General features: G+C 42.7%; 2 protein-coding genes across 21 annotated transcripts in view; one reads left to right on the plus strand and one right to left on the minus strand.

Moving 5' to 3' along the window:
• The window catches only part of ADD1 (adducin 1), a 62,174-nt gene extending 55,060 nt beyond the window's left edge, over positions 1-7,114 (plus strand). For 4 of the 17 annotated variants that reach the window (XM_054065672.1, XM_054065674.1, XM_054065675.1 and 1 more), the window contains 2 exons: positions 312-407; positions 1,125-1,159. In XM_054065672.1, the coding sequence (XP_053921647.1) occupies positions 312-407; positions 1,125-1,159 (131 nt within the window). Of the gene's footprint in view, positions 1-311; positions 408-1,124; positions 1,160-4,681 lie in introns of those variants that run through there. The other 13 variants (XM_054065658.1, XM_054065660.1, XM_054065659.1 and 10 more) reach the window with 5 other exon arrangements.
• Positions 7,115-8,503: 1,389 nt separating this feature from the next.
• The window catches only part of MFSD10 (major facilitator superfamily domain containing 10), a 28,775-nt gene continuing 14,913 nt past the window's right edge, over positions 8,504-22,365 (minus strand). For 3 of the 4 annotated variants that reach the window (XM_054065677.1, XM_054065678.1, XM_054065680.1), the window contains 8 exons: positions 22,016-22,204; positions 18,207-18,315; positions 17,070-17,181; positions 15,119-15,227; positions 13,256-13,346; positions 11,473-11,520; positions 10,019-10,108; positions 8,504-8,867 (listed from right to left, as the gene is read on the minus strand). In XM_054065677.1, the coding sequence (XP_053921652.1) occupies positions 8,761-8,867; positions 10,019-10,108; positions 11,473-11,520; positions 13,256-13,346; positions 15,119-15,227; positions 17,070-17,181; positions 18,207-18,315; positions 22,016-22,204 (855 nt within the window). In that variant the 3' untranslated portion in view covers positions 8,504-8,760. Of the gene's footprint in view, positions 8,868-10,018; positions 10,109-11,472; positions 11,521-12,663; positions 13,072-13,255; positions 13,347-15,118; positions 15,228-17,069; positions 17,182-18,206; positions 18,316-22,015; positions 22,205-22,365 lie in introns of those variants that run through there. The other variant, XM_054065679.1, reaches the window with a different exon arrangement.

The raw sequence follows: 22,365 nt of genomic DNA on the forward strand, positions 1-22,365 counted from the left end.
TTTTCCTCACAAGTTTTCTGTAGAACAGCGTGATAAACCAGTTCATAAACAGTTACATTACTCCTAGCCTCTTATGGGAAGAAAAAAAAAACAACACCACAGACCTCAGCTGTGACTTCAATAGTTTTGTTGATATCAAACAATCACTTAATTTTCTTTTGCTTGTTTTGGTATTATTTAATATCCTGGCACAGTTTGGATTCAGAAAAATGTATACCTATCTTATATGTATGGCGCAAAAGGACACTTGTTTTTTCATGTGCTGAGAGGTTTTCTCTGCCTTTGTAATTTCTCTTTGTCTACATCTGCAGAACCTTCAGAAGATGGCAGACAACAGAAAGAGGGAAGCCCTGCTGATCACACTTTAGCTCGCACTCCTCCCAGTACGCCGATTAAAATAGAGGAAGGTACGTTATTCTGATTGGGGGGCCAGAGGAAACCAGTAACTGCATCATTAGTGACTGACGCATGAAAGTATATGAACTAGCATCTAATAATGGTAAATTATTTCTTGTGTCTTATACTACCTAAAACATGTAGCACTGAAGTATGAGTGTAATAGGAGTTATGTTTACAATAATAAAGAAGTGTGCATTATATAAAGACAAATTTTCATCTCTTCAGAATTGCCTTCTCATCTCTTGGTGTTTCTCAACTGATTTACCTTTTTTGCTCTTATGAAACGAAATAGTGTCTGATGGTGAACCAGACACAAATTTAGATGCTTTGGTAAATCTGCTTCACTGGTTGCACATTTCTTGAACATTATTGTAGTTGGATTACACCTCAGTAAATTTTTTCCTACTCAATTTGAATCAAAATATTATTTGCTTACTTTATGTAGTAGTTTTAACTAAAATGAGAACAGGGCTGGTAAAGTCTACAATTTCCTCAAAAAAGGATAAAATAACAGTCTTGAACAGGTGTAATCTAATTTGTCTTGTTTCTTTTACCTTGTACATTGGATATATCACTTGTCTGTTAGTCTTCCATTCACTACTTCATCTCATTCTGTTTTCTATAAGAATGGTTGCAACCATTCTTCTAAGTTAACCCAATGGCTGTGATGAATGCATAGATTCTCTACTTGTGCTTTTTTCTTCTTGTGGCTGCGTTACAAACAGGAGATGGATATGCTAAAGAGTACCTGTTACCATAGTAAGTATCATTCCATACTCTGACCTGCTTATGTGCTTTGCTTCACTCTCGCAACTTCGTTTACTAAGGTGTTTTTTTTTGTTGGGTTTGCTTTTCTTTTTTTAAAAGCAGGCTTTTTCAGTTGACGCTGATTTCTTTAGTTCTCTATTTCATCGAATTCTAGGTAGTTACAGATTTTATGTTAAAACACACTCCCCCTTCGAAAGAGACTGTGAAAGTGACATCATGTGTTTCCATATCTGTGTGTCTGATCCCTCAGTTTAAAAGGGAATAGTCTGAAGTTGTCTTTCAGATGTAGCTGGAACAGATCTGGGAGTTTCTGCCCCAACAGTTTGCTGCTGCCTACACAACTTAGACCTGCTAATGAAATGGAAGAAAGTTCCTAATCTGTTCTAGTGCAGAAGTGTTACCACTGACACTGATTTAAACTTTCCCATCAGACTTCTGCACCGAAGTGGATATGGAACTACTCCTATATTATATAGGTCAGCTGTATGGGAAATTCAAATTCCAACGAAGGAATAGCAGCAACTTCCACAGCTGTTTTGGCTAGATCTGCGGGGCTGCGTCAGGTTATACTTGAAAGCAATAAGGATGTTTGGCCCCCTCCATTTGTATGTCCTGTTATATCCAAGAGTCAGTGTGTTTGTCATAGATATGAAAGTCAAACTATGTCGTAGACAATCGTGATGTTACTAATAAAGTTCAAAAACCTGAAAATTCTTTTAAACTGAGAATTATGTTCTAGAAATTGTTCTAGTTATAAGCTTTCCAGGACAAACATACAAAGCTTATCTTAAGAGAGTAACTGGAAGTTCATGCTATGATGACTTTGGTTGGCAGAAGTTCTCTTGAATCATGGAATCACAGAATGGTTTGGGTTGGAAGGGTCCTTAAAGACCATCCGATTCCAGCCCTCTGGCTGTGGACAGGGACACCTCCCACTGGATCAGGTTGCTCAAAGCCTCATGAATTGACAGTGTTCTCTGTATACAGCCACTTCTCAACTCTTTTCCCTCATTGTTTCTAAAAGTGTAGCTGAAGTCAGAAGGGTGTTTTGTGTTAACTCAGCTATAGACTAGTTTGTATGTTTGTCCACTTTTGTGTTGAAAAAAGCATAAACCTTTATTTTCATAAATAATGACTTGTAACATTAAGACTGGTGCATGTTTACTTCTCAAACTCTTATGCCATCTCATATATAAAGGGAGAGTATGGATGTAGACATGATTATTCTAAAAAACATAAGAACTCTTGAGATACTGCTGAGTTCTTAAACTGTAAATAGGTTTTTGCAGCAAGAAATAGTGTTAAACTTTGATAGTTCAGTTACTAAAATCCATCAAATAGAACAGCAAGGCGTTTACATCGTACGCTTTCTTTACAAAATGCAGCATTTGTAGATCTCCCTAATCCTGGCAAAACATTGCCCGTAGTGAGCTGGATAAACAGATGTTTGTTTGATGCCAGCATAATGTTAATCCGTTTAGTAAAGCTGATGGTAATTTGACAACTGGGAAGGATGGCAGTCCTGGATTAATGAGTTATAAACCTGTTTGTATTTATCCAGTGCTTAGACCAGCTGTTAAATACTTTTTGAATGTCCGTGGCTTCCTAATCTTTAATTTGTAAAGAATTTCTAATCCTTTTTTTAAAGCTTTGTTTAAAACTTTAAAAGAAAGTTCTTGTAAAAAGTTAAAATAAAAATAAAATCTAAGATGGTGGCTGCTGTAAAAACAGGCCCAACTAAGGAACAGAATAGAGAATGCTTCCATTGGAAGGGCCCTGCAACGATGACCCAGTGCACCTGCCTGACTGCTTCGGGGCTGGCCAAAAGTCACCGCATTCCCTCAAGGGCATTGTCCAGAAGCCTTTGGCAGGCACTGAGCATTTCTCCAGGAAGCCTGTTCCAGTGTTTGACCACCCTCTTGGTAAAGAAATGCTTCCTCATGTCCACTCTAAACTTCCCCTGGTGAAGCCATGAACCATTTCCATGCGTCCGGTCACTGGATTTCAGGGAGCCCAGCAATGCTTTCAGTTAACTCTTGATAAGTAAAATGAAATTTAAAAAAAGAGGGTAGTGGTGGTGAAGAGTTGTAGGTGATGCTTCATACAAATCTGTCCCATACGTAAAGGGTTAAACTCAGGCTTGAGGAGGCAGACTGTAATATACATAAATCGCTTTCTCTTTTTCACTCTGTTTTAAATCCTGCCTGCATTATAACTTGAGCTGCTAACTTGTGCATTCCGAGTGTTTGGCACTGAATACTAGTGTGTTTTGTTTATTTAACCTGTTAGAAGTTCATGGTGCTCTAGGCAAAACATGTTGGGTTTTGTAGCTGGGATTCACAGAACAGAGCCCTCTAAAATGCATGAGAGGATTATTAATTCTGCCTGGCAGAAATAAAAGGAAAGTTCATTGTCATTTCCATAGGAAAATGGGAAAGTGTCAAGTATTTTCTGTAAATTCTTGTCAAAGCCTTCAGTCTTTTCGAATTAACACGAGCAAGATTTTAAAAGAGGGGAAAAAATAGTTGCCTGCCTTTTGTGTCTTACAATGAGTACGGCCTGGATTTTGTTCTAAATTCCTTCTTATGTAACAGCAATGGGGATATATTTGACACAGCGAATGAGATACTTCTTGGCTACAGTACAGGGATGAACATTGCAGGGAACTTCAAAAAGTGCTCGTTGTTAAATACATATGCACAGAGAGGAGCTTTAAACAGAACATCTCTAAAGCATAGTGGTGAGTGAGGGAAGTGTGACAGCTGAGGGAGAGGTGGTAAAGTTCACCTTTGACATAAAGTTATCTCTAGAATTTTGATGTTCCTTTATACGGGGATGAGTTTTGCTGTTAGACATCATACATTTAAAATTGCATAACCTGCTGAGCTCATTTAATTTGATAAAATACGTGGATTTTACTTATAGAATCCCATAATACCTGCTCATATCTTGCAAAAGAAGTGAAGCCTTTGTGATAGGAAATTATATTCTGAAGCAACATCTGCTAGATCTTATAGAAGAATATTATGAAAATCCGAGCGTTGGAATTAAAAATGGGCAAGCCATCAGATTAGAAATTAATGGACTGCAAACCAGCAATTAGTTTTATCCCACCAAAAGAAAAAAATAATTGAGATTTGGAATTTCATGCTCGTTGCAGTCAAATTGTAGGTTTATTCATGCGTACAATATTAAAATCTCATGTTGCTCGCAAATGTTACGAATAAAACATGAGAGAAGTCTGAAAGGTTACTTTTGCTGGTTTACACCCCTGTGGTGGAATTCAGCTTTCTCTCTTCTGTAGTAAGAAGCTTAAAAGTAAACAATACTTTTGAACATCTTATTTCAGTCTCTGTGCACAAAGCAGAAGAACAGACCTATTACAAAGGCTTTCCTGCAAAGTGAACGTGTTAGATTTTTTTATAGAGAGTGCTTTACCATTGACTTGCTTCACTTTCTCTGGTCTCAAGACACTTACCTAAACTAACAGTGGTGTTGTCTGTCCGTCCATTAGAGACACAGCAGGACCAGACTTACAAGGATGACAGTGATGCTGCAACTTTCAAGCAAACCCTCCCAGATCTCACCCCTGATGAGCCTTCAGAAGCACTCAGCTTCCCTCCCTTAGGAAAGGAGGAAGGGAGATGTGATGAAGATGTGCCCAAAAGCCAAATGGAATCACCCGCAGTGGAAAATAAGGAACCCCAGTCTCAACCTGCTGAAGAGCCAGTAACACCGACAGCTGAGGAGGGGACAGCAGCTGATGCAGGTAGTGATGAATCTCCAGGGAAGTCCCCATCGAAAAAGAAAAAGAAGTTTCGCACTCCTTCCTTCCTGAAGAAGAGCAAAAAGAAGAGTGACTCCTAAAGGCCAAACACACTGCAGAAACACTGTCATATTTTGAAGTCCATTAACCACTAGAATGTACCAGATCGTGCTGAGTGTTTTGTCTTATGTAAATGAATGCAACAAGTAATCCAACCGACCCCTCAAGTTATGGCTTCATTGTTTAAGGTTACAACCAGAAACTCACGTCCAAAGAGGTGCTAATCCTGTTTTCAGCAGCTACCACAGATCTGATCCCTAATTTGTAATCAAACGTGCATAACTTCACGAGGAAGGCATTGAATTGCTCTTTTTAATTTCAAGCCCACACTGCTTTACGAAAGAACAAAATTTTCACAATTAAAGGTAACACAAGTATTCTTTACCAATATTCTCTTCTAAGTCACAGGTAAATTCCTTCTTAAGTATTGACTTGTAGAAAGGATGCTTTTGCAGTGATGATTCCAAAGGGGATGTATTCTTGAACAGGCATGCAAGCTAGGGATTACTGATCATGTTTTAGGCAAGCTTTGAGGCTATCCATTCCTTCCACTCTTTTTCCCCTCTGACTGTTGTAACAAAATGAAGGTGTTTTTCACTTCAGTCTGTAGCTGGCACTTGAATTCATCTTAGATGTCTAGGGCTGAGGTAACCGTGGTGTGTTCCACTCATGTTGTATGTTGAAATAGCCCAGTCTGTTTTTTTTCTCTAGTGACTATAGTTTAAAGGGAAATCTGTCTTTCAGTCTTGCCTCCCTAGGAATCAGTAATTTGGCTGTTAGAAGAGGTTGAAAAGTGACTGTATAAAAGCATTTCAGAAGTTTTTCAGCTGGTGGTGTGAAGTTTGGACCTTAGCACAGGGCTTTTTTCACCCTCTTAAAAATCCCTTGGGTGCACAAGCAAACCTGCTGCACAGACCCTATTTGCAGCCTTTTGTGTTTGTTCCTTCCCATGATAAAAATGTAAATGTGTTACACTGAATATTTAACCTTTATTTTATATTACTTATTTTCACGTACAAAAGCTGGCATTTCTTTAATGTTTTTGTTGTCGTTGCCAGCAGTAAAGTACAGAAATGCCAAGTAACCTTCAAGGTGTATTTTCACAGTTTGCTATGAATGTTTAATGTGTAGCATGGTAAAGAAAATCACTTTCACCACTGAATTCACTGTTTTCCAGTTATTGCCATGCTTCTGTCTATCACGAATTGTAAATGTAGTTTAAGATCAGATAGGTAAAGCTTGCAGGAACTCTCCAGAAACTGTGCGTCACTACCCCAGCCAAAAGTGGGGAAGGTTGGTAACCGTTTCTGGTTGCTTTTATTGGCATTTCTGATGTTAACCGCGGAAAACACGGACACCCGTGGGCGGGAGAGGGAAACACCAACTCACAGTAAGTGTCTGTAACAAAACAGAGTATGGATGTAACCTCTTAGGACAATATTAAGCATTGCAATTGGTAAAATAGCAGAAAACTAATGCCTTACAATTCATGCAGCAGAAAGCAGCAAAGGAGAGGTGGGTTGAGCAGTTGAAGGTGGCTGTGGATGGACGAGGCCTGCGTTAGGCTGGGGCGTGCTGGTACCTCGGGCCGGGAAACAGCTGAAAGGAGGAAGAGCTGTAAGGCTTTGAAGGAGAAGCGAGGTGTGGAGGTTGTGATTGATGACGTGAGAGATGTCAGGCGAGGGGCTGTGGCGTGGGTGGGGTGGCACAGCAGCAGCAGTGAAGCGGGACCCCCGAACAGGCCGTTCGGTCAGGGCTGCATGGCACCAATGGCTTTCAGCTTGTACTTTAACCTTGGCTGTCCTCTGTACACTAGGAAGCATACAATACTTATTTTGCTAAATTGTGTTTTATTGCAGGGTCGTAATTAAATGACTAATTGCTCTATGTTTCAGTTCTTTAATGGAGTCTCTCCATTTATCTTGACCACATATGCAATGACTCTTAATTTCTAATTTTGTAGTTTGTTCTTTTAATTCTTTGTATTACGATATGAAATGTAGTTATGTATGGTATGGTTACACACTTTGGGGCAGAAGAAAGCCCTGTATTTTTCTTTCTTTCTTGTATCATTAAGTTCTACTCACAAATAAAAACTCTTTAAAAAAACCAAAACCAACAAAACCTTTTCCTGTTCTGCTTTCAAAACTTGCACAGTTTTATTCTACAGCTGTAGCTGATTGAATTTCATCAGTTCCACTTTCCAATCATAGAATTGCTAGGTTGGAAAAGACCTTTGAGATCACTGAGTCCAGCTGTACCTATCCACTACTAAACCGTATCACCAAGCACCTCATCTACTGGTCTTCTAAACACCTGCAGGGATGGTGACTCCACCACCTCCCTGGGCAGCCTCTGCCAGTGCCCAAGAACCCTTTAGGTGAAGACATTTTTCCTGATGTCTGATCTGAACCTCCCTTGGCACAACTTGAGGCCATTCCCTCTCATCCTATTGCCTGTCATCTGGGAGACCAACACCCGCCTGCTACAGCCTCCTTTCAGAGTTGTAGACAGTGATTAGCCTAGAGAAAAGGAGGCTGAGAGGGAGGAGAATTTACAACCCCAGTTCCTTCAGCTGCTCCATAAGACTTGTTCTCCAGCCCCTTCACCAGCTTCATTGCCCTTCCCTGAACACACTTCAGCACCTCACTGTCTTGTAGAGGGGCCCAAAACTAAAAACAGTCTTCGAGGTGTGGCCTCGGGCAGGGGCACAGTTGCTTCCCTGGTTCTGCTCGCCATCGTCAGTGTGTTGATTAATAATTGCTTTAATGTATTCTCAGAAAATACTCTTAACTGGCCCCTCTAGGGGCTCCTTCCAGAGCCTCAGCTGAGCTGTGGTCAGAAGTTGGTGGAGGGCTCCTTCCTCCTCATCTTGCCACCTTCAGCAGCTCTGTCTGGGAATCAGTGCCGTGGGGTGCTGTGGTGGTGGTTGGCTCTCTCCAGGAGGTTTTTGGCACCTCGGGTGCAGCTTTGGACCCTGCTCTGGCTTAGCCAAACTGCCTGTTTGGTTCAATGGGGGCCACACCAGAACTGTAATTAAGGAAGGAGGCAAGCGTACAACGTACCCGTTTATTGGTAATGCAAAAAGAATGGTGCTTGGTCATCAAAAACAGCACACGGCTTTAGAAATATAAAACATCTTTCAAAATTTGTAGAATAAAAGCAGCCCATCTGGGCCAAAGTGTCAGTTAGGCTCAGGAAGCCTGTGGGATGCTGTTTGCTCTTGGTGGTTGTGCTTTAAGGCAGTTGGTCCGGTTTTTCCCAGTCCACTGAGCACTGGTGGTGATCTTGTGATGCCTCTATAGGAACTGCCTGATGGATTTAGTCTCTGCTCCAGCCAAACTAGCTCGGCGGTGGTTTTGGGCAGCAGCTTTGGGTAGGCTCATGCTGCAGAGGAAGGGAGAGGCACAGAGAGCACTGTGCATGCTGCGGTTGGTGTTCAGCAGCGCCTGACGGTGGCTGCGGCTGCACTGTGTTGCTGTCACACCAGTTGCTGCTTGGCTGATGATCCAAATGCTTTGCTCAGCTGTTTCGTGGAGTGTTTTTTTCTATTTTCAAAATGAGCCAAGTAGGCTGGGAGCCCGTCTGAAACATCACTGCGCAGGGATGGCCTTAAGAAACTTGAAGTCTGTTGGTGCTGCGCATGGTCATCGCATGTCCCCTTCCAAAAGGTTGAAGTCCTCCTCTTTCTGTGATTGGCAGTCAGGTGGCAAGAATCAGGTCTTGTAGAGCTCTGTGGGAGCTGGGGGTAGTTCTGTGGTTACTTCCTACTCTTCCTTTGTCTGCTGTTTTATAGACCCAAGTAAAACGAAGGGGATGAGGAAGAGAACTCCACAGATGGTGAAGCAAACCTCTGCCCCTGCCAGCCAGTACACTGCAAAGGAAACATTTACCTCATTAGTACACTTGTCCATGCATCCCGCTCTGCTCTTAACAACTTACTGACACAGCTGGAGAACATACAACACTGAATTTTACTGCCCATCCTTGCTGACACACATTATAAAGAGAAGGTGGCTTGTAGCAGTGCTGGTTCTCTTCCATGGAAACAGCACCTTAAAAGTTATTATTTTAAATAGAATATTTTCATTCTTGTGAGTATTGAAACGGGGAAGTTGCTGCTCACTCACTCAGTTTTAGCCATAAGGCAACTATTTAACTCTGCCCCAGCACCTCCTCAGAGGCTGCTAATTAATTGTGAAGGTCTTCACCAGTGCCCAGGAAATGGGTTTTGGCTTTGCTCAAACTTAACAGTTGGCCTCAGTTCCAGCTCTGCCTCGCTGTGCAACTGCTTCCCCTCACTCTGTCCCTTTACCCTCTGACGGCTTGAGTGCAGGGTCTGCCTGTCCTCCTCATACCCCAACTAGGCTTGGCCTTCACCGAGGCCAACAAGAACTGCATGCCAACATCCCTGAGCTCTGGGGTACTGGTAGAGTGTGGACCCTTGAGTGTATGGGTTACAGATCCTTTAATGCTGAAAAGGTCTTTATTGCACATTACGGACCGCCCCTGCTTAATTTGTATCAATTAGGGATGCAGATTTGTGAACCTTGTTAATTGGGAACCAGTTACCACAGCACAGGAGGATGTGATGTCACTCCGCCTGCACAGCTACACGTGGGGCTTGGTTCATTTGATGCTGTTGCTTGAATTTTTCACAAGGCAGGCAATACCTGCTGTCTCATTTATCTCTGCTTGTGTGACCTTTTTGAACTCATGGGCAGCCTGATCTCCTGGGATATCCCTGCCCATCGCAGGGGGGTTGGAACTAAATGATCTTTAAGGTCCCTTCCAACCCAAATTATTCTATGATTCATCTGCGAGGCTTATGCTGGTGCTGACCAAGGACGGTGTCCTGCACTGGTGTGGCTCTCAGGGGTGCCAACTTCTGCAAAGACAGTTTTATAGCTGAGAAATGTGTATTCCTTCCCCCTCCTCTTTTCCCTCAGCCCACCTCGGGCAGTGGGGGCCCTGAGGGATGCTGTGTGTCGGCAGAGGCATGCTGAGGTACGAGGCAGCGCTCACCTGTAGCTGACAGGATTGGTCCCAGGGCTCTGGCAAGGGCACCCAAGCTCCTCAGGATTCCCATGACTCGTCCCTTCTGGCTGGCAGAGCCTGTGCAAGCAGAGAGCCGTGACTCAGTGTGGAGGTTTTGCTCAGGGCAGGGACGGCGTGCAGGTCTCCTTTCACATCACGCTCTCTGCCCAGGCTGCACTTATTTCCCCTCCACCAAGGTGAACGTGGCTGCTTCAGTCAAAAAACACCAGGGCTTTTCCCAAGTGCTGGTCCACAGTCAACTAGTAGCGCGCTGCCCCCCGAAACAACAACAAAGAGCTTTATGCTGTACAACAGATTTGCTGAGGAGGCTCAGGTGTATAATAAATAGAGAAGTGTGGATGCAGGTTAATTAAGGGCAACATAAAAGTGACATTAATGAGCAAAGCTTCACTTTTTTGCCTCGGCAAGCACTGTAGTGCTGGCAACTGCACCAAAGCTAAAGAATGACCTCTGTCATCCACAGATGGCAACACAGCTACATCTGCATTATCGGGTTACGTAGCAACCAGTGCCACAAACCCAGAAGGTTTCAGAGGGTTCCTTCCTTAGAAGGTCTTTCTTAAGGAATCCAGAAGAAATTATTTTCCTGCTGGCAGCAATGGCTGGTGTCTCTTCAGAGAACCCAGGCCGTTCCCTGCTCAGCGCTGGTTGTTTGTGGCCTTTGCCCACTGTTCCCTATTTTTTTTTAATCATAACCAAAAATAAGGCTGCTTCAAGTTTCCCATCCCATTGGAACAAGCTACATCGAACAGTACAGAAGTCAAGCATGATATTGATGGTCACTTTGAACAGATCGTTGCTGTCTGTGAGTTCTGAAACAATCAGTTATGGAGTGCTGACAGTTTTCAGGAACAGGTACAAGTCAGTTTGGGGTTTTCCTATGCTCCTTTATGGGGTGTTTCTGCATTTCCCAGGGTCAAAATATTGTTTTCCTACCCCCTACTTAGCCCACATTCCGTGAAGGACATCCATAGGCTGAAAGCTGCAGCACCTCCAGCACCATACAGCCTTTTTGCCTCCAGCAAAGGGTGGTGGAGGGTGACTACAGCCCTGGGTCACTCGCTGTGCTGAAAGGGGCAGCAGAAAAGCAGCCGGGAAGGTCTCTTTCTGAGGTTTTAATCGCGCTCCTGCAGAGGTGGTTATCCCCTCAGGGTTACATACATATGTACAAAATGGAGCAGCAGTTTGCTGTAACACTTAGCATTTCTGCTTTCCTGGCTAATGCATTTGCAGGGTGGAAAGGGACCTTCTATAAAGCCAAGCAGCAGCCAGAGTCATCGGTCCAACACTCAGATCCGAGGTGGACCTACGCCCTGTTGATGCATCGCTAAACGTGAGGTCAGTTCTCTGTTTGAGCCAAATCTACACAAAGGTCAGTTATGTGGCCAAGGGCTGCCACTCAAAGCCGGAAAGACACTCACCATAGCCTGCTACCACTGCTGACAAACACGGGATAACAATGGCCGCAGCTGGAAAAATCCACAAAAGAGACTGTCAATGAACAGCAGAGAGCTCAAAACAGTTCCAAGAGCAATCGTGAAAAACATGTGGCCCAAACTCATTGCAGAGAAGTATGCCGAGCTCTGGGGCACCGCAGTGACAATGAATCATCAGGTTTAATCCAGTTCAATAAAGAAAACATCCCATCAAAGCCAACCTGCACAAAGAGCCTGGAGCCACGAGTGCTCTGAGCAGATGTTTCACATCAGTGTCTCTCATTCTGTGAGCCCATGGGAAGGGGGTGGATAGGTCAGATCAGCTAACTGGTAGTTTTCCAAATCGCTGTGGTTTTGTCAGGTGGAGCAGGAAAAGGGAATCACCCGTATTTCAAGTAGACAATGAGGTGGCTGCACACAGAATCACGCCAACCTGGTACATATGGCTTTACCAAACTCATGGATGAAAGAGGTGGCTATGGTCTGCCTTAGGGAATAAGACAGTCCAGTTCAATCACGTGGTTACAAAATTTTTGGATACAAAAGCCAAGCTCTGTTCAGCAATCACTGCCCTCTTACTGAAACAGAGGCCTTTTCTGCCAAGAAGGAAGTGCTTTAAGCATACAAAGCAGAATCTTTTTCTGGGAAGGAAAGGACAACTGGAGAGCAGGAATGATAGATGTTGCCTGAACTGCAGGTGCCCTATCTCTGGAGGCGGAGGGAGGAAGGGTGGGGGGAAAATCCACCAGAGGCATTTCAAGCTGGCTTAACTGAGGAAGAGATCGGGTCTTCTGCCCAGCTCTGGAGCCTTGGAAGATGAGGCTCCTCTCCCAGAAGCACAGTTAGACAAAATAAAACCTCCTCTCAGCCCTCCTCACTGAGCGGGCTTTCAAAAGTAAGTCAATCTGTAGGCAAGACATAGCCTTTGAAACCTGCCAGACACACGGCTGTCCTTGGACAATCAAGGTACTAAATAGTTCCTTTTTGAGTTTACAGTTTACTCTTAAATCAAGCTGTATTATGCAAAAGAGAAATCCCCTACTTTTGTAATTATACATATTTGAAGGTTCTTAATAACAGCAGCATTGGGAATATCCGAAATCTCTTTTCAGACAGGCACTTCAGTAAATTAATCCAACTTAATTCATAATTGCTGCCCTGAATAACTGGCAGAATATTATTTATGTAAACACTTAGTCTTTGAAAACCATCTGCACTTATCAAAACCAATTTGCTCCCTCCCTGCGCTGGCAGCGTGTCATGCAAGAGAGCAGAGCAGTGTCCAACCAGCACAGCCTCGCACCTCAACGTTGCGGACAATGTTGATTTACCCTCACTCTCACTCAGCCTAAACATGCGCTCCAGTCTTTGGGTTCAGAGCATGCAGGTCTCTTCAGCCTCTTGCTTGAGAAATAACAGCCAGCACAGAAATACAAATACATGCTCTCTCCCTTCGTTTCCTGAGCTATTTAGTGGATATTTTGCTTCTAGGACTGATGAGAGACTAAAAAACACACCTTCAAGAGCTCCCCAGTGAGACAGGACAACAAGAGCACTGCTTCGAAGTATCACCGTGGCAACTCTCTGTGATACAAACAGCATCAGGAAAAAAAACAGACACTATTTCTTCCATAATTTATAAACAGAAGCGTCAACTTTCTGTTACTTATAGTTTGAGATTAGAAGTGCATTTTTTTTTAATGGGGTGAATAAATATACGAAGAAAACCAGCATGTGCTGAGTTTTCAGTGTATTTTGCATCACTCACCAAAAGAGTACAGCAGCAGTCCAACACTGAGCATGGTCACATTTGCAGCCCATCCAATTAGTAAGAAAGCTGGAATCAGCAACAGAATAGCCTGCAAAATGAATGAGTCACACAGTTACATTTAAGCCCCGCTTGTCAAAGCCTAACTCTAGGTGTCCTGCCAGCTCCCTTCATCTGATGGCACTACCTTTAAGTTGGAAGCAGAAAGCCCTTTCTTCCCAAACAGATGTTTCACATTCACCTGAATGGCCACAAATCAGTGGAATTTACTTTTCTGTTCTCTCTCACCAATTATCATGATTGCAGACCACACGCGTGCTGGAGTCACCTGGAACTGTCATTATCCCACCCATTTCCCACAACTGAGGAAAACATTTTTGGAGAGTTTTCTCTCTCACTCAGTCTACTGGGTTCTGCTTTATTTTTTTTCTTGTGTGTTGAACTGGATGGAAATCTAGCTTTAACTCTATCTCCTGAGGTAGTACAAGAGATCAAAAAACTCCTGTGCAACAGGACTACAGCTCCTCTGCTTGTTTTCAGCAGTATTGGCTGATCTTAAGGGCTACATCGAACACTCCTAAGCTTTTAGAGTCCATGCTTCTGGAGCCAAGAACTCAAAATGGCAGAAATGGCATTTGAAGTGCAAATTTTGAAATTCTTCAAAAAGAAAAAACATTCTTCATCTCCTCCGAGACCTCAGTCCCCCTGTGACCTCTCTTTGACACACAGCTTTTGCAGAAAAGACAGAGCCGTTCAGATTTGCAGTGCGTTTCACAAAGGAGGGTATTCACTCCCACCAAGTGTCTCATTTTGAAGATCCAGTTATAAATGAGCTGCTGTAATTACTGCTCTAAGAGGGACCACATTTGCAACATGATCCGGATTCACAAACGAACTGCCAGAACAACTTCAGCAAAAGGGGGAACTCGCACAAAAGCCACACACATCCACAGAAAGAGTGCCCTGAGACCACTGTGTTTCTGCAATAGCACACATGCGTGTTTATGAGAAGCGAGCAGCACTGAGTATTCCGAGGTAACTACACTTCCCAGTGTAGGGAAGAGGAAGGAGAACAAAAAACTATGAGGGCAAACCACAGTCTGGATAAACTGCAGTGCAGCGACAGCAAACAGCAGGCTGGAAGAGCGCTTGGAGGAAGCTGATACGTAGGATTAAGTGGCACTAATGCAGCAGCATGAGTTTTCTTTCACAAGGAAAAGCAGCATGATCTCTATGAAGAAAGAGGTAAGCAAAACAAAGAGAGGCACGCTTTGCCAGCGACACTTCTGCCTGAACGTTGGTACGTGCTATTGTTACATGCAGTAGTGATGATCACAAATCAAAGATTGGAAGAAGAATGTGTCCCTGGCGCACCAGTGAAATATATTCTAGAGAAAGTCTGCCAAGCATGGAGATGGCCAGACTGATGATGCGGCTGAAAATAATTTGCCAGAGAGTCAGAGATCAGCTCAGAAGTTACGTTAGTAATTTCAATGTCTGCATTGCAAAAGAAATATCTGAAACAATGCATCATCTGCATAGCATTTCACATAGCTTGCACAGACTGCCACTATGTTTTTATTCCCTGCTGCCGTTATATATAAAGAAATCTAAAGTTTCAAGAATATCATAGCTGATATGGTAAGAAATGTCTCTAATGTTCCAAGGTTTAGTTAGACTGATAAGTGCCCAAGAGCCAGGGGCTTGAGAAGTCATTTAGCTGGTTTAATGAGACAGAAATTTATTTTGATTTGACAAGTACTGTCATAGCCTCCAACTGCCTTTCATTGCACTTTAGATTGATGCAACATAACAGATTCGTGAGAGAAAAGAAAAACAAAAAAAATTAATATTTTTTTTTACCCTTTTTACAGCTCTGATTTCATTTCCTGGCTTGATTCGGCGAGCGTAGCCTCCCTGGATCACAGCCATTGTTATTCCAATAAAGAAAAACATCTTGCCCTGCTGCATGCTAGAAGGGAGGCAAAAACACAGATTATGGAGTCACACACAGAGCATTCCACTCTGTGGATTCACGGGTTCAGTGTAGACCCTTCCTCAACCAAAGAGAACAAATGGAGCTTTTTGGAGCTCACATGAGTAGTGCAGAGTTCTTAATACGCTGACAGTAGTCCCCATAGTAGGCAGACAGCAAGAAGAAAAACCTTTCAGGGCTAATGCAGAGATGGGACGTCTGCTGACAAATGCTGCAATCATCTCTAGACTGCTGTGATGTAGTGTAGTTGTTTCTAGGGTGGCCCACAAAGAGTTAACACATTAATTACCCTGTGCCATGGAATTCTGTGCAATATGCACAGGAATTGTTGGTTTCCAAGGAACAAGCATTTTGCTTTCTCACAACCACTACCACCACTCATGCAGAGTTTGATTCATAGAGTCATAAAATGGTTTGGGTTGGAAAGGACCTTAAAGATTATCCAGTTCCAACCCAGCTGTGATGGGCAGGGACATGTCGCACCAGATCAGGCTGCTCAAGGCCTCATCCAACCTGGCCTAGAACACTCCCAGGGATGGGGCAGCCACAACTTCCCTGGGCAACCTGTGCCAGTGCCTCACCACCCTGAATGTGAAGAATTTCTTCCTAATGCCTAATCTAAATCCTCCCCCCTCCAATTTAAAGCCATTCCCCCTTCACCGTGTCACTTCATGCCCTTGTAAAAAGTCCCTCCTCAGCTTTCATGTAACCCCTTCAGGTACTGGAAGGACACCATAAGGTCTCCCCAGAGTGCTCACTTCTCCAGGCTGAACATCCCCAACTCTCTCAGCCTGCCCTCATATGGGAGACGCTCCAGCCCTCGGATCATCTTCGTGATTGAGGTCACCAGGGTACAACATGGGCACCAGCACAGTGGAGATCATGTATTGCACCAGGGAGCTTGCAACTCCACTCCCTCCACCCTTAAACATTTCTTCAAATCTTCCTTTCACCTCTCTTATCCACTGAACTATGTGGGTGTCCTCAGCCAAAAGTTCTCACCTCCAAACCAAGCTTGTTCGCCACACAGCCTGTACTGTTGGCATAAAGCTGTACATCACTGTACAGCTGTACACAGCTATCCTGAAAGGACTGTGCAGATGGAAGCTTAACCCACTGAAAACCTTTCCTTGATGTACACACATTAGTTAAACCACAAACTGTAATGAAAGACTGACAAGGAAAGATGAGACAAACCCCTGAGGGTTACTCAAAGGGAAGGACACACATAAGGAATCAAGCTGCAAGATCATGTTCCTGGCTGGAAATCTTCCTATGAGCTGGCAGGAAAAGTACTTCAAGCTGAGCCGCTGTTCGTGGATTCTGTTCTCTTTCTTCCTAGTGTTTGACTAAAGGAAATCCAACTCTGTGATGCAATGACTGGACACCGTATGCAATGCAGAATTCTGACAATCATATAGCTATCCTTCCATCCTTTGCCTTTTCGGAGCTTCGTGATTTCTACTACTACTGAAAAACTCTACTAGGCTAGAAGAGAAAGGATTTTATTTTAACTAATACAACTAGGCCAGCTATTCATATTTCAGGAGCTTTAATTTAATCTAATGTATTGATTTTCTCTAGTTATTAGAAGTTGTAGATTCAATGAGTATTTCCTTTCATGATAAACAGTGTGCTTGTATTTTCATAAATACCTCCCACAAACCCCAAGTATCACTGAACGCAGCAGTTGCTTTTTGAGCATTTTTAATAACCTCATAACCCCTCTCTTGAAAATAAATTAAGAGAATTTAAATCAAGATTTTGGAAAACATCCCACTCAAAATATACAACATTTATCTTCTAAGTGTGCTATACCTGCTGAACTGGAATCTTTGGTGAGTGAGAAAACTCAGGGTATACTCCAAGCCGGAAAACAGGAAGAGGTACAGGAAATAAGCCAGGCCCAAGACTTTGAGATTCTGAAGATCTAAACACACAAAAAAACCAAACGCCAAGGAAAAAAAAAAAAAGAGAGATAAAAATGGTGGTGTTTTCCAAGCATAGTGTGAGAATATAACAACAATAGTAGAGCAATATTTATCAGCTGTGCAGGGAAAAGTTCTCACTTCAGATGCTCATTTTAAATATCAATATAATATTTTATATACAAGACAGGACCCAAAATGGTTTCTACCTCCTGCCTTCCTTAGGAGGGCAGGAGAGCCAAAAAGACTAATCTCCCTCTGGGTCACTCTGGCCTCTCTCACTCAATCCAGCCCCTCTGCTTCACACTGACATTCCCACCTGTACTGGGATTCATTTCTGTATTTTTAATCAATACCCGCATTCCTCCTAATACCTTGATGTCACTCTCAGGATGATATCGGCTAAAGCACAGCATCCCTTTTTCTGAGCTACAAATGATCTGTAACAGATTTCCTTACTTGCTTTTCTGCCAGTAGAGGGTTTAACAGATTTTTTCCAAAGTGGCAAATGTTACTCTGTTCCTGATTTAGCAGTAAGGAGGGCTGAATCTTAACTTGGTGTATCTGACAAACACTGATTTATTTCCTATGGCTTAAATTTCATAGAGAGTAATGGCCAGCTCAAATCCTATATCTCCAAATCCTGAACTGAGAAATAAAATTCCAGTCTGAAGTTTCACGCTTGCAGCTTGGATAAGCAAACTCCCATCTCCCTCACTCATGCCTCGGCCTATCTTTTTAAATCACTGCCCTTACTGCAGCCTACTCCATGCTGCAGACAGTGCCTGAAGAAAAAGCAAGTCGCAAGTCAGAAATATTCCAAACACTACTCTCTAAAACCATTTTTTGGCAATAACAGGCCCCGCATCCATGGGAACTTTCAACTCCCTGTTCCTAAGTTAGCAAGGTGGGTTTTAAATGAGTGAAGGTAGCACTGCTTCTGAAATGGTTTCAGTAAAGTCTCCACTTAGAAACCACCGCCACATACAAAAAAAGACATTAATATAAAAAGCCAGCTAACACTTACTCTCCTCTGAAGGAGATTCCTTTCCTCGGGTTACTGCAGAGAACCGAAATAAAGCCAAAGGACTGAGCAAGTCAACTGCTGCCTGAAATCCAGATGTCACGGAAGAGACCTGATCAGAGAAAGAGAGGTTCATTTAAAAACCTGTTGTAATAACTACTGCAAGGAATTGACAGTGACAGTCAGATGTGCTTCTATACCTACACAAACCTTCTGAGATGAAACAAGGCAACGGACACTGGGGTTTGAGTGACCCCCAATAACATCCTAGGCTTTCTGATCACAGAAGGCTGCAGCACTATAACTAGAATGTGAAGCACTGACAGCAGCTTTCACTGAAGACAGAAAACTGATTCATCCAAAGGTCCTTAAAAATCAGAAGAGGCTCATTTTCCACAGCCTCTCCACAGGTTTTATTTGGTTCACTTTTTGCATCCTCCCTCATGTCCAATGAACACTGACTGGAAAAATAATGGCATATCTGCCTGCAAGCTCATGGGAACCCCGGGATTTGTACGTGTGCTACAGGTCTGAGTACAGTATGTGCAATGCATTAAACGTTGGCCTGCTTTGGTACTGGTTGTTCTTTTAGCCAGCCAGTGACACCTCCTGGGGAAGAAAAGGAAAATATGATTTTTAGAGAAATTCCTTGGAGAGATTTCAGAGACATTTCTGGAGATATTCTGCCCAGTCACTTTGTGTGGCAATCTGACAAGGTAAATTTATTTTGTAGCACTTCTTGTCCTTGTGCTCCACGCATCTCAATCAAATTAGACACCTAGTGGCATGCTCCCTGCTCCTTACCAACAGAAGCTTAGGAGCTGCTTATTCTTTCATCTATAGGGAATTCAGTTCTTGAAATTTGTTTCTTTTTTATTCTAGGGTATAGAAAATTTAAGAAAATACTGAAGAAGAAATAATGTCTAAATTCTTAGAGAAACGCTTCCTTTAGAAGTAGGAAATTTAGACTGTCACTTTACATGACAGTCACAGGAAGAGATAAGACAGTCTCAAGAATCCTGAATAATCGCGCTTAGTATTTCACATCTTCAAAGCGCTGCACAGACTTTTATCTGATGAGCTTCCTTCTCTCCCCAGATAGGGAGGAAGGGAGCTATAACCCCCTTCAGGGCAGAGATTAAAGGTCAAATTATCAGTGGAACTTAATTTCGGTGCTTGACCTGAGGACTTATATGGATTGGATTTAGTAAAGCTGTAAACAAATCAACCTCCAACATGGTATTAGCATGACCCAGTCTTGTTTTGATAGTCAGGGCTTCTGAATATCCCAAAGCAGAGCTCTGGAGCCCATCAGTCTCACAATAGCAACCAGTTCAATATATCAGGCTGCTTTTGTACAACACCATAAAGCTGCTGATCCATACAAAACAAACTATGATATTTATTTCCCTTTCCACTGTATGTATTGCAGAGAGTAAACAGACACTCCCAAGAAGTTTCCTCATGCTTTTAAAAGGTCAGTAAGAGGATTTCCTGAAGCTGGCTTGTAGCAATCCTCAGTTCCTGCATTTGTTGGCATGATGATGTTTGTACTACAGTACAGAGAATCTGGTAACAAGCAACTCTCTTCAGGCATGTTTACCAGGAATAAAAACCCTGTAGTCTGCACCTGTTTTTAATTATTACCCATGTCAGACAGGGTGCCAAGCTGCTTTGTACTACCATGGCTGATTTTGGTTTGGTCCTGAGGATATACATTATATATATCTATACTTAAAATAGTGTTTTATGATATATATATATATGTGTGTGTCAAGATTTTTTTATATATATATTGTACATACATGTGCATGTAAATTTCTTGTCAGTTCTCCTATCTTTGTTCTGGAAGCAATGGTCTAGAAGTGACTTCATCCACTGACTGATAATGAAAACATCATCCTAAAACTGAGGGAAGTGATTCACCATCCTCAAAAAACACAGAATATGCTGCCAAATTCAGTCAATGTCACCAACTGCATGGAGTTTAGATTCTTTGCAGGTTCAAAATCTGCAACATCTAACTTGTATTTAATTTCTTTGCTTATGATTTATTACTTCAAAATTGCTCAATGTTACTCTATTATCACCCCAAAAGTCACCTTGACTGTAGACATTTTTCACAGTGTCTTTGTTTATCCTGCTTTCCTCGAATGCAGAGAAGTAACCTGTCTTGAAGGCACAGAGTCAGTCCAAACCACGAATGCAGCCTGGGCCTTCCAAGCTCCAGCCTTACCCTTCAAATCAGACACTGTTTAGCATGCATGGAGCAAAAGCTTTGTTTTTCCTTAAGGCTGCTAGTGATGCTGCACAGCCCTACACACAGTCCTTACAGGATTAGCTCGATACCAGAAAAAAATGTTGTGAGACCTTCCCGGCAGCCAGGCAGCCCTGACCATGACTACCCTAGCCAAAACGTAGAGCTCAAAAGCTCTTCAAGGGGACAGATTCCACTAGAGACTATTCTTCCCTTCTCCCAAGCAGGAGCTCTTTTGGCAACCGCACATATGACCTGTGTCTCTGACAGGTAAAATGTACAGTTCTCAGGTAACTCTTCACCTGATAAACAGAAATAGACCTACGAAACAGCAGGGACAGAGCACTCATCATCTTGTCAAAATTCAGTCATGCTGGCTAACAGACTGGCTTATCAGAAGAACTCTCAAGAGGATAATAAAAGAAGGGGGAGGTGATAGTCCATCATCACCCAGTCATTCCCCTGAAGCCATTTATCAGTCTACAGCAAATGTGGAATTGTTTATAGAATACAGATTCTCTCTACAGCACCTCCCTCTTTGAACATGTTGCCACCACCCCAGAGTGTGCCGCCCTAACCCAGAAGAGGATTTTATCCAGAATGCTTAGAAACAGCCAAGTAGGAAAGGGGAACAGATGACACATGGAAGAGCTGCTAAAAAAAAAATAAAACAGCTATAGTGCTTGGGAAGATAACGCGAGCAACTGATTTCCCATGAGACACAACCTGCTAGGAAACACTCAGGGAAGGTCTAAAGTTTGCCCTGGCAGGAGTATTGCAGACAAAAGTTTCCTGCACAATTCTCAGTGTCAAATGAGCTTGGCTATCCAGAAACCAAGCGCACTTCCAACAGCTGAGTGCTGCTTAGAAACAACGGATAATAGGAAAGATCCAACTGAAGGCCTCAAATCGATTGTTTCACCCAGATACTCTGGGCTGAATTCAGACTCTCCAAAGGAGACCATTCCAAGAGACTTCTAATCAGATGTATCTGATTAGATAAATCATAATATTAATAAATATTTGGCCCCACAAATCCAAACAGCCATTGAACTTCAGCAGAAACAGATAACTTGTATCTGTGGAAGACAGCATGGCTCAAGATAAGAGTCATTTTCTACCTAAGTGTTCAAAATAATCAAGCAAACACAAGATAACCATTACGAAAGTTTTTAACATATACTGGCTACAGTCTCTGATGCATTAACTTTTATGATTAGCCAGGGAATCATTGTGTTCACAGTTTAAAATTTACTCTCTTCCTCCTAGGCTCACGCTAGTTTTTGAGAAATTTAAACCTCACACACCAAACCCAGCAGTTAAGCAGACATGTAAGCTATACAGGTTTTCTCATATTAGAGTGGGCTAAGAGATGGGACCATCATGGAATCAGTTTGACACCAGCCTGAATAACAATATTAAATCCTAGTCCCAGGAATGAGCTAAATTCCTGAGATACTGGCTCAGGCCCTTCTTCATCGTTACCAGTATTTCAACAGTTCTCAAATCCTGTTTTTGCAAGAAACACAGATCTTCAGATTGAGAGTCCATTTACCCTTTTTTCTTTGGGAAGCGTCTCCGGAAGTAGGAAGAAGATGAAAATTAAATCAGTCACAGCAAATGCAAGTGCTAACAATGCCGAACGAAGATAGAAGACTTCTCCTTTCTCTGTCTCCATGGCCAGGTAAGCTCCAATCATGGGACCCACAGTAAAACCAAGGGAGAAAGCAACACCAATCATTGCCTGCAATGACAAAATGAACACAGACACAAAGTTTTAGACTCCAGTTTCATCAGGTAACTTAATTCTTAATTAAACACAATTTGGATTTCCTGGCATTTACCTTAAAGAGATGCAACCAGATACGGAATGTAACCACTCTGAGGATGTAGGAAGTGCACAGC

Source organism: Cuculus canorus, chromosome 4 (genome assembly GCF_017976375.1).
Source record: "Cuculus canorus isolate bCucCan1 chromosome 4, bCucCan1.pri, whole genome shotgun sequence".
Taxonomy (NCBI): Eukaryota; Metazoa; Chordata; class Aves; order Cuculiformes; family Cuculidae; genus Cuculus; species Cuculus canorus.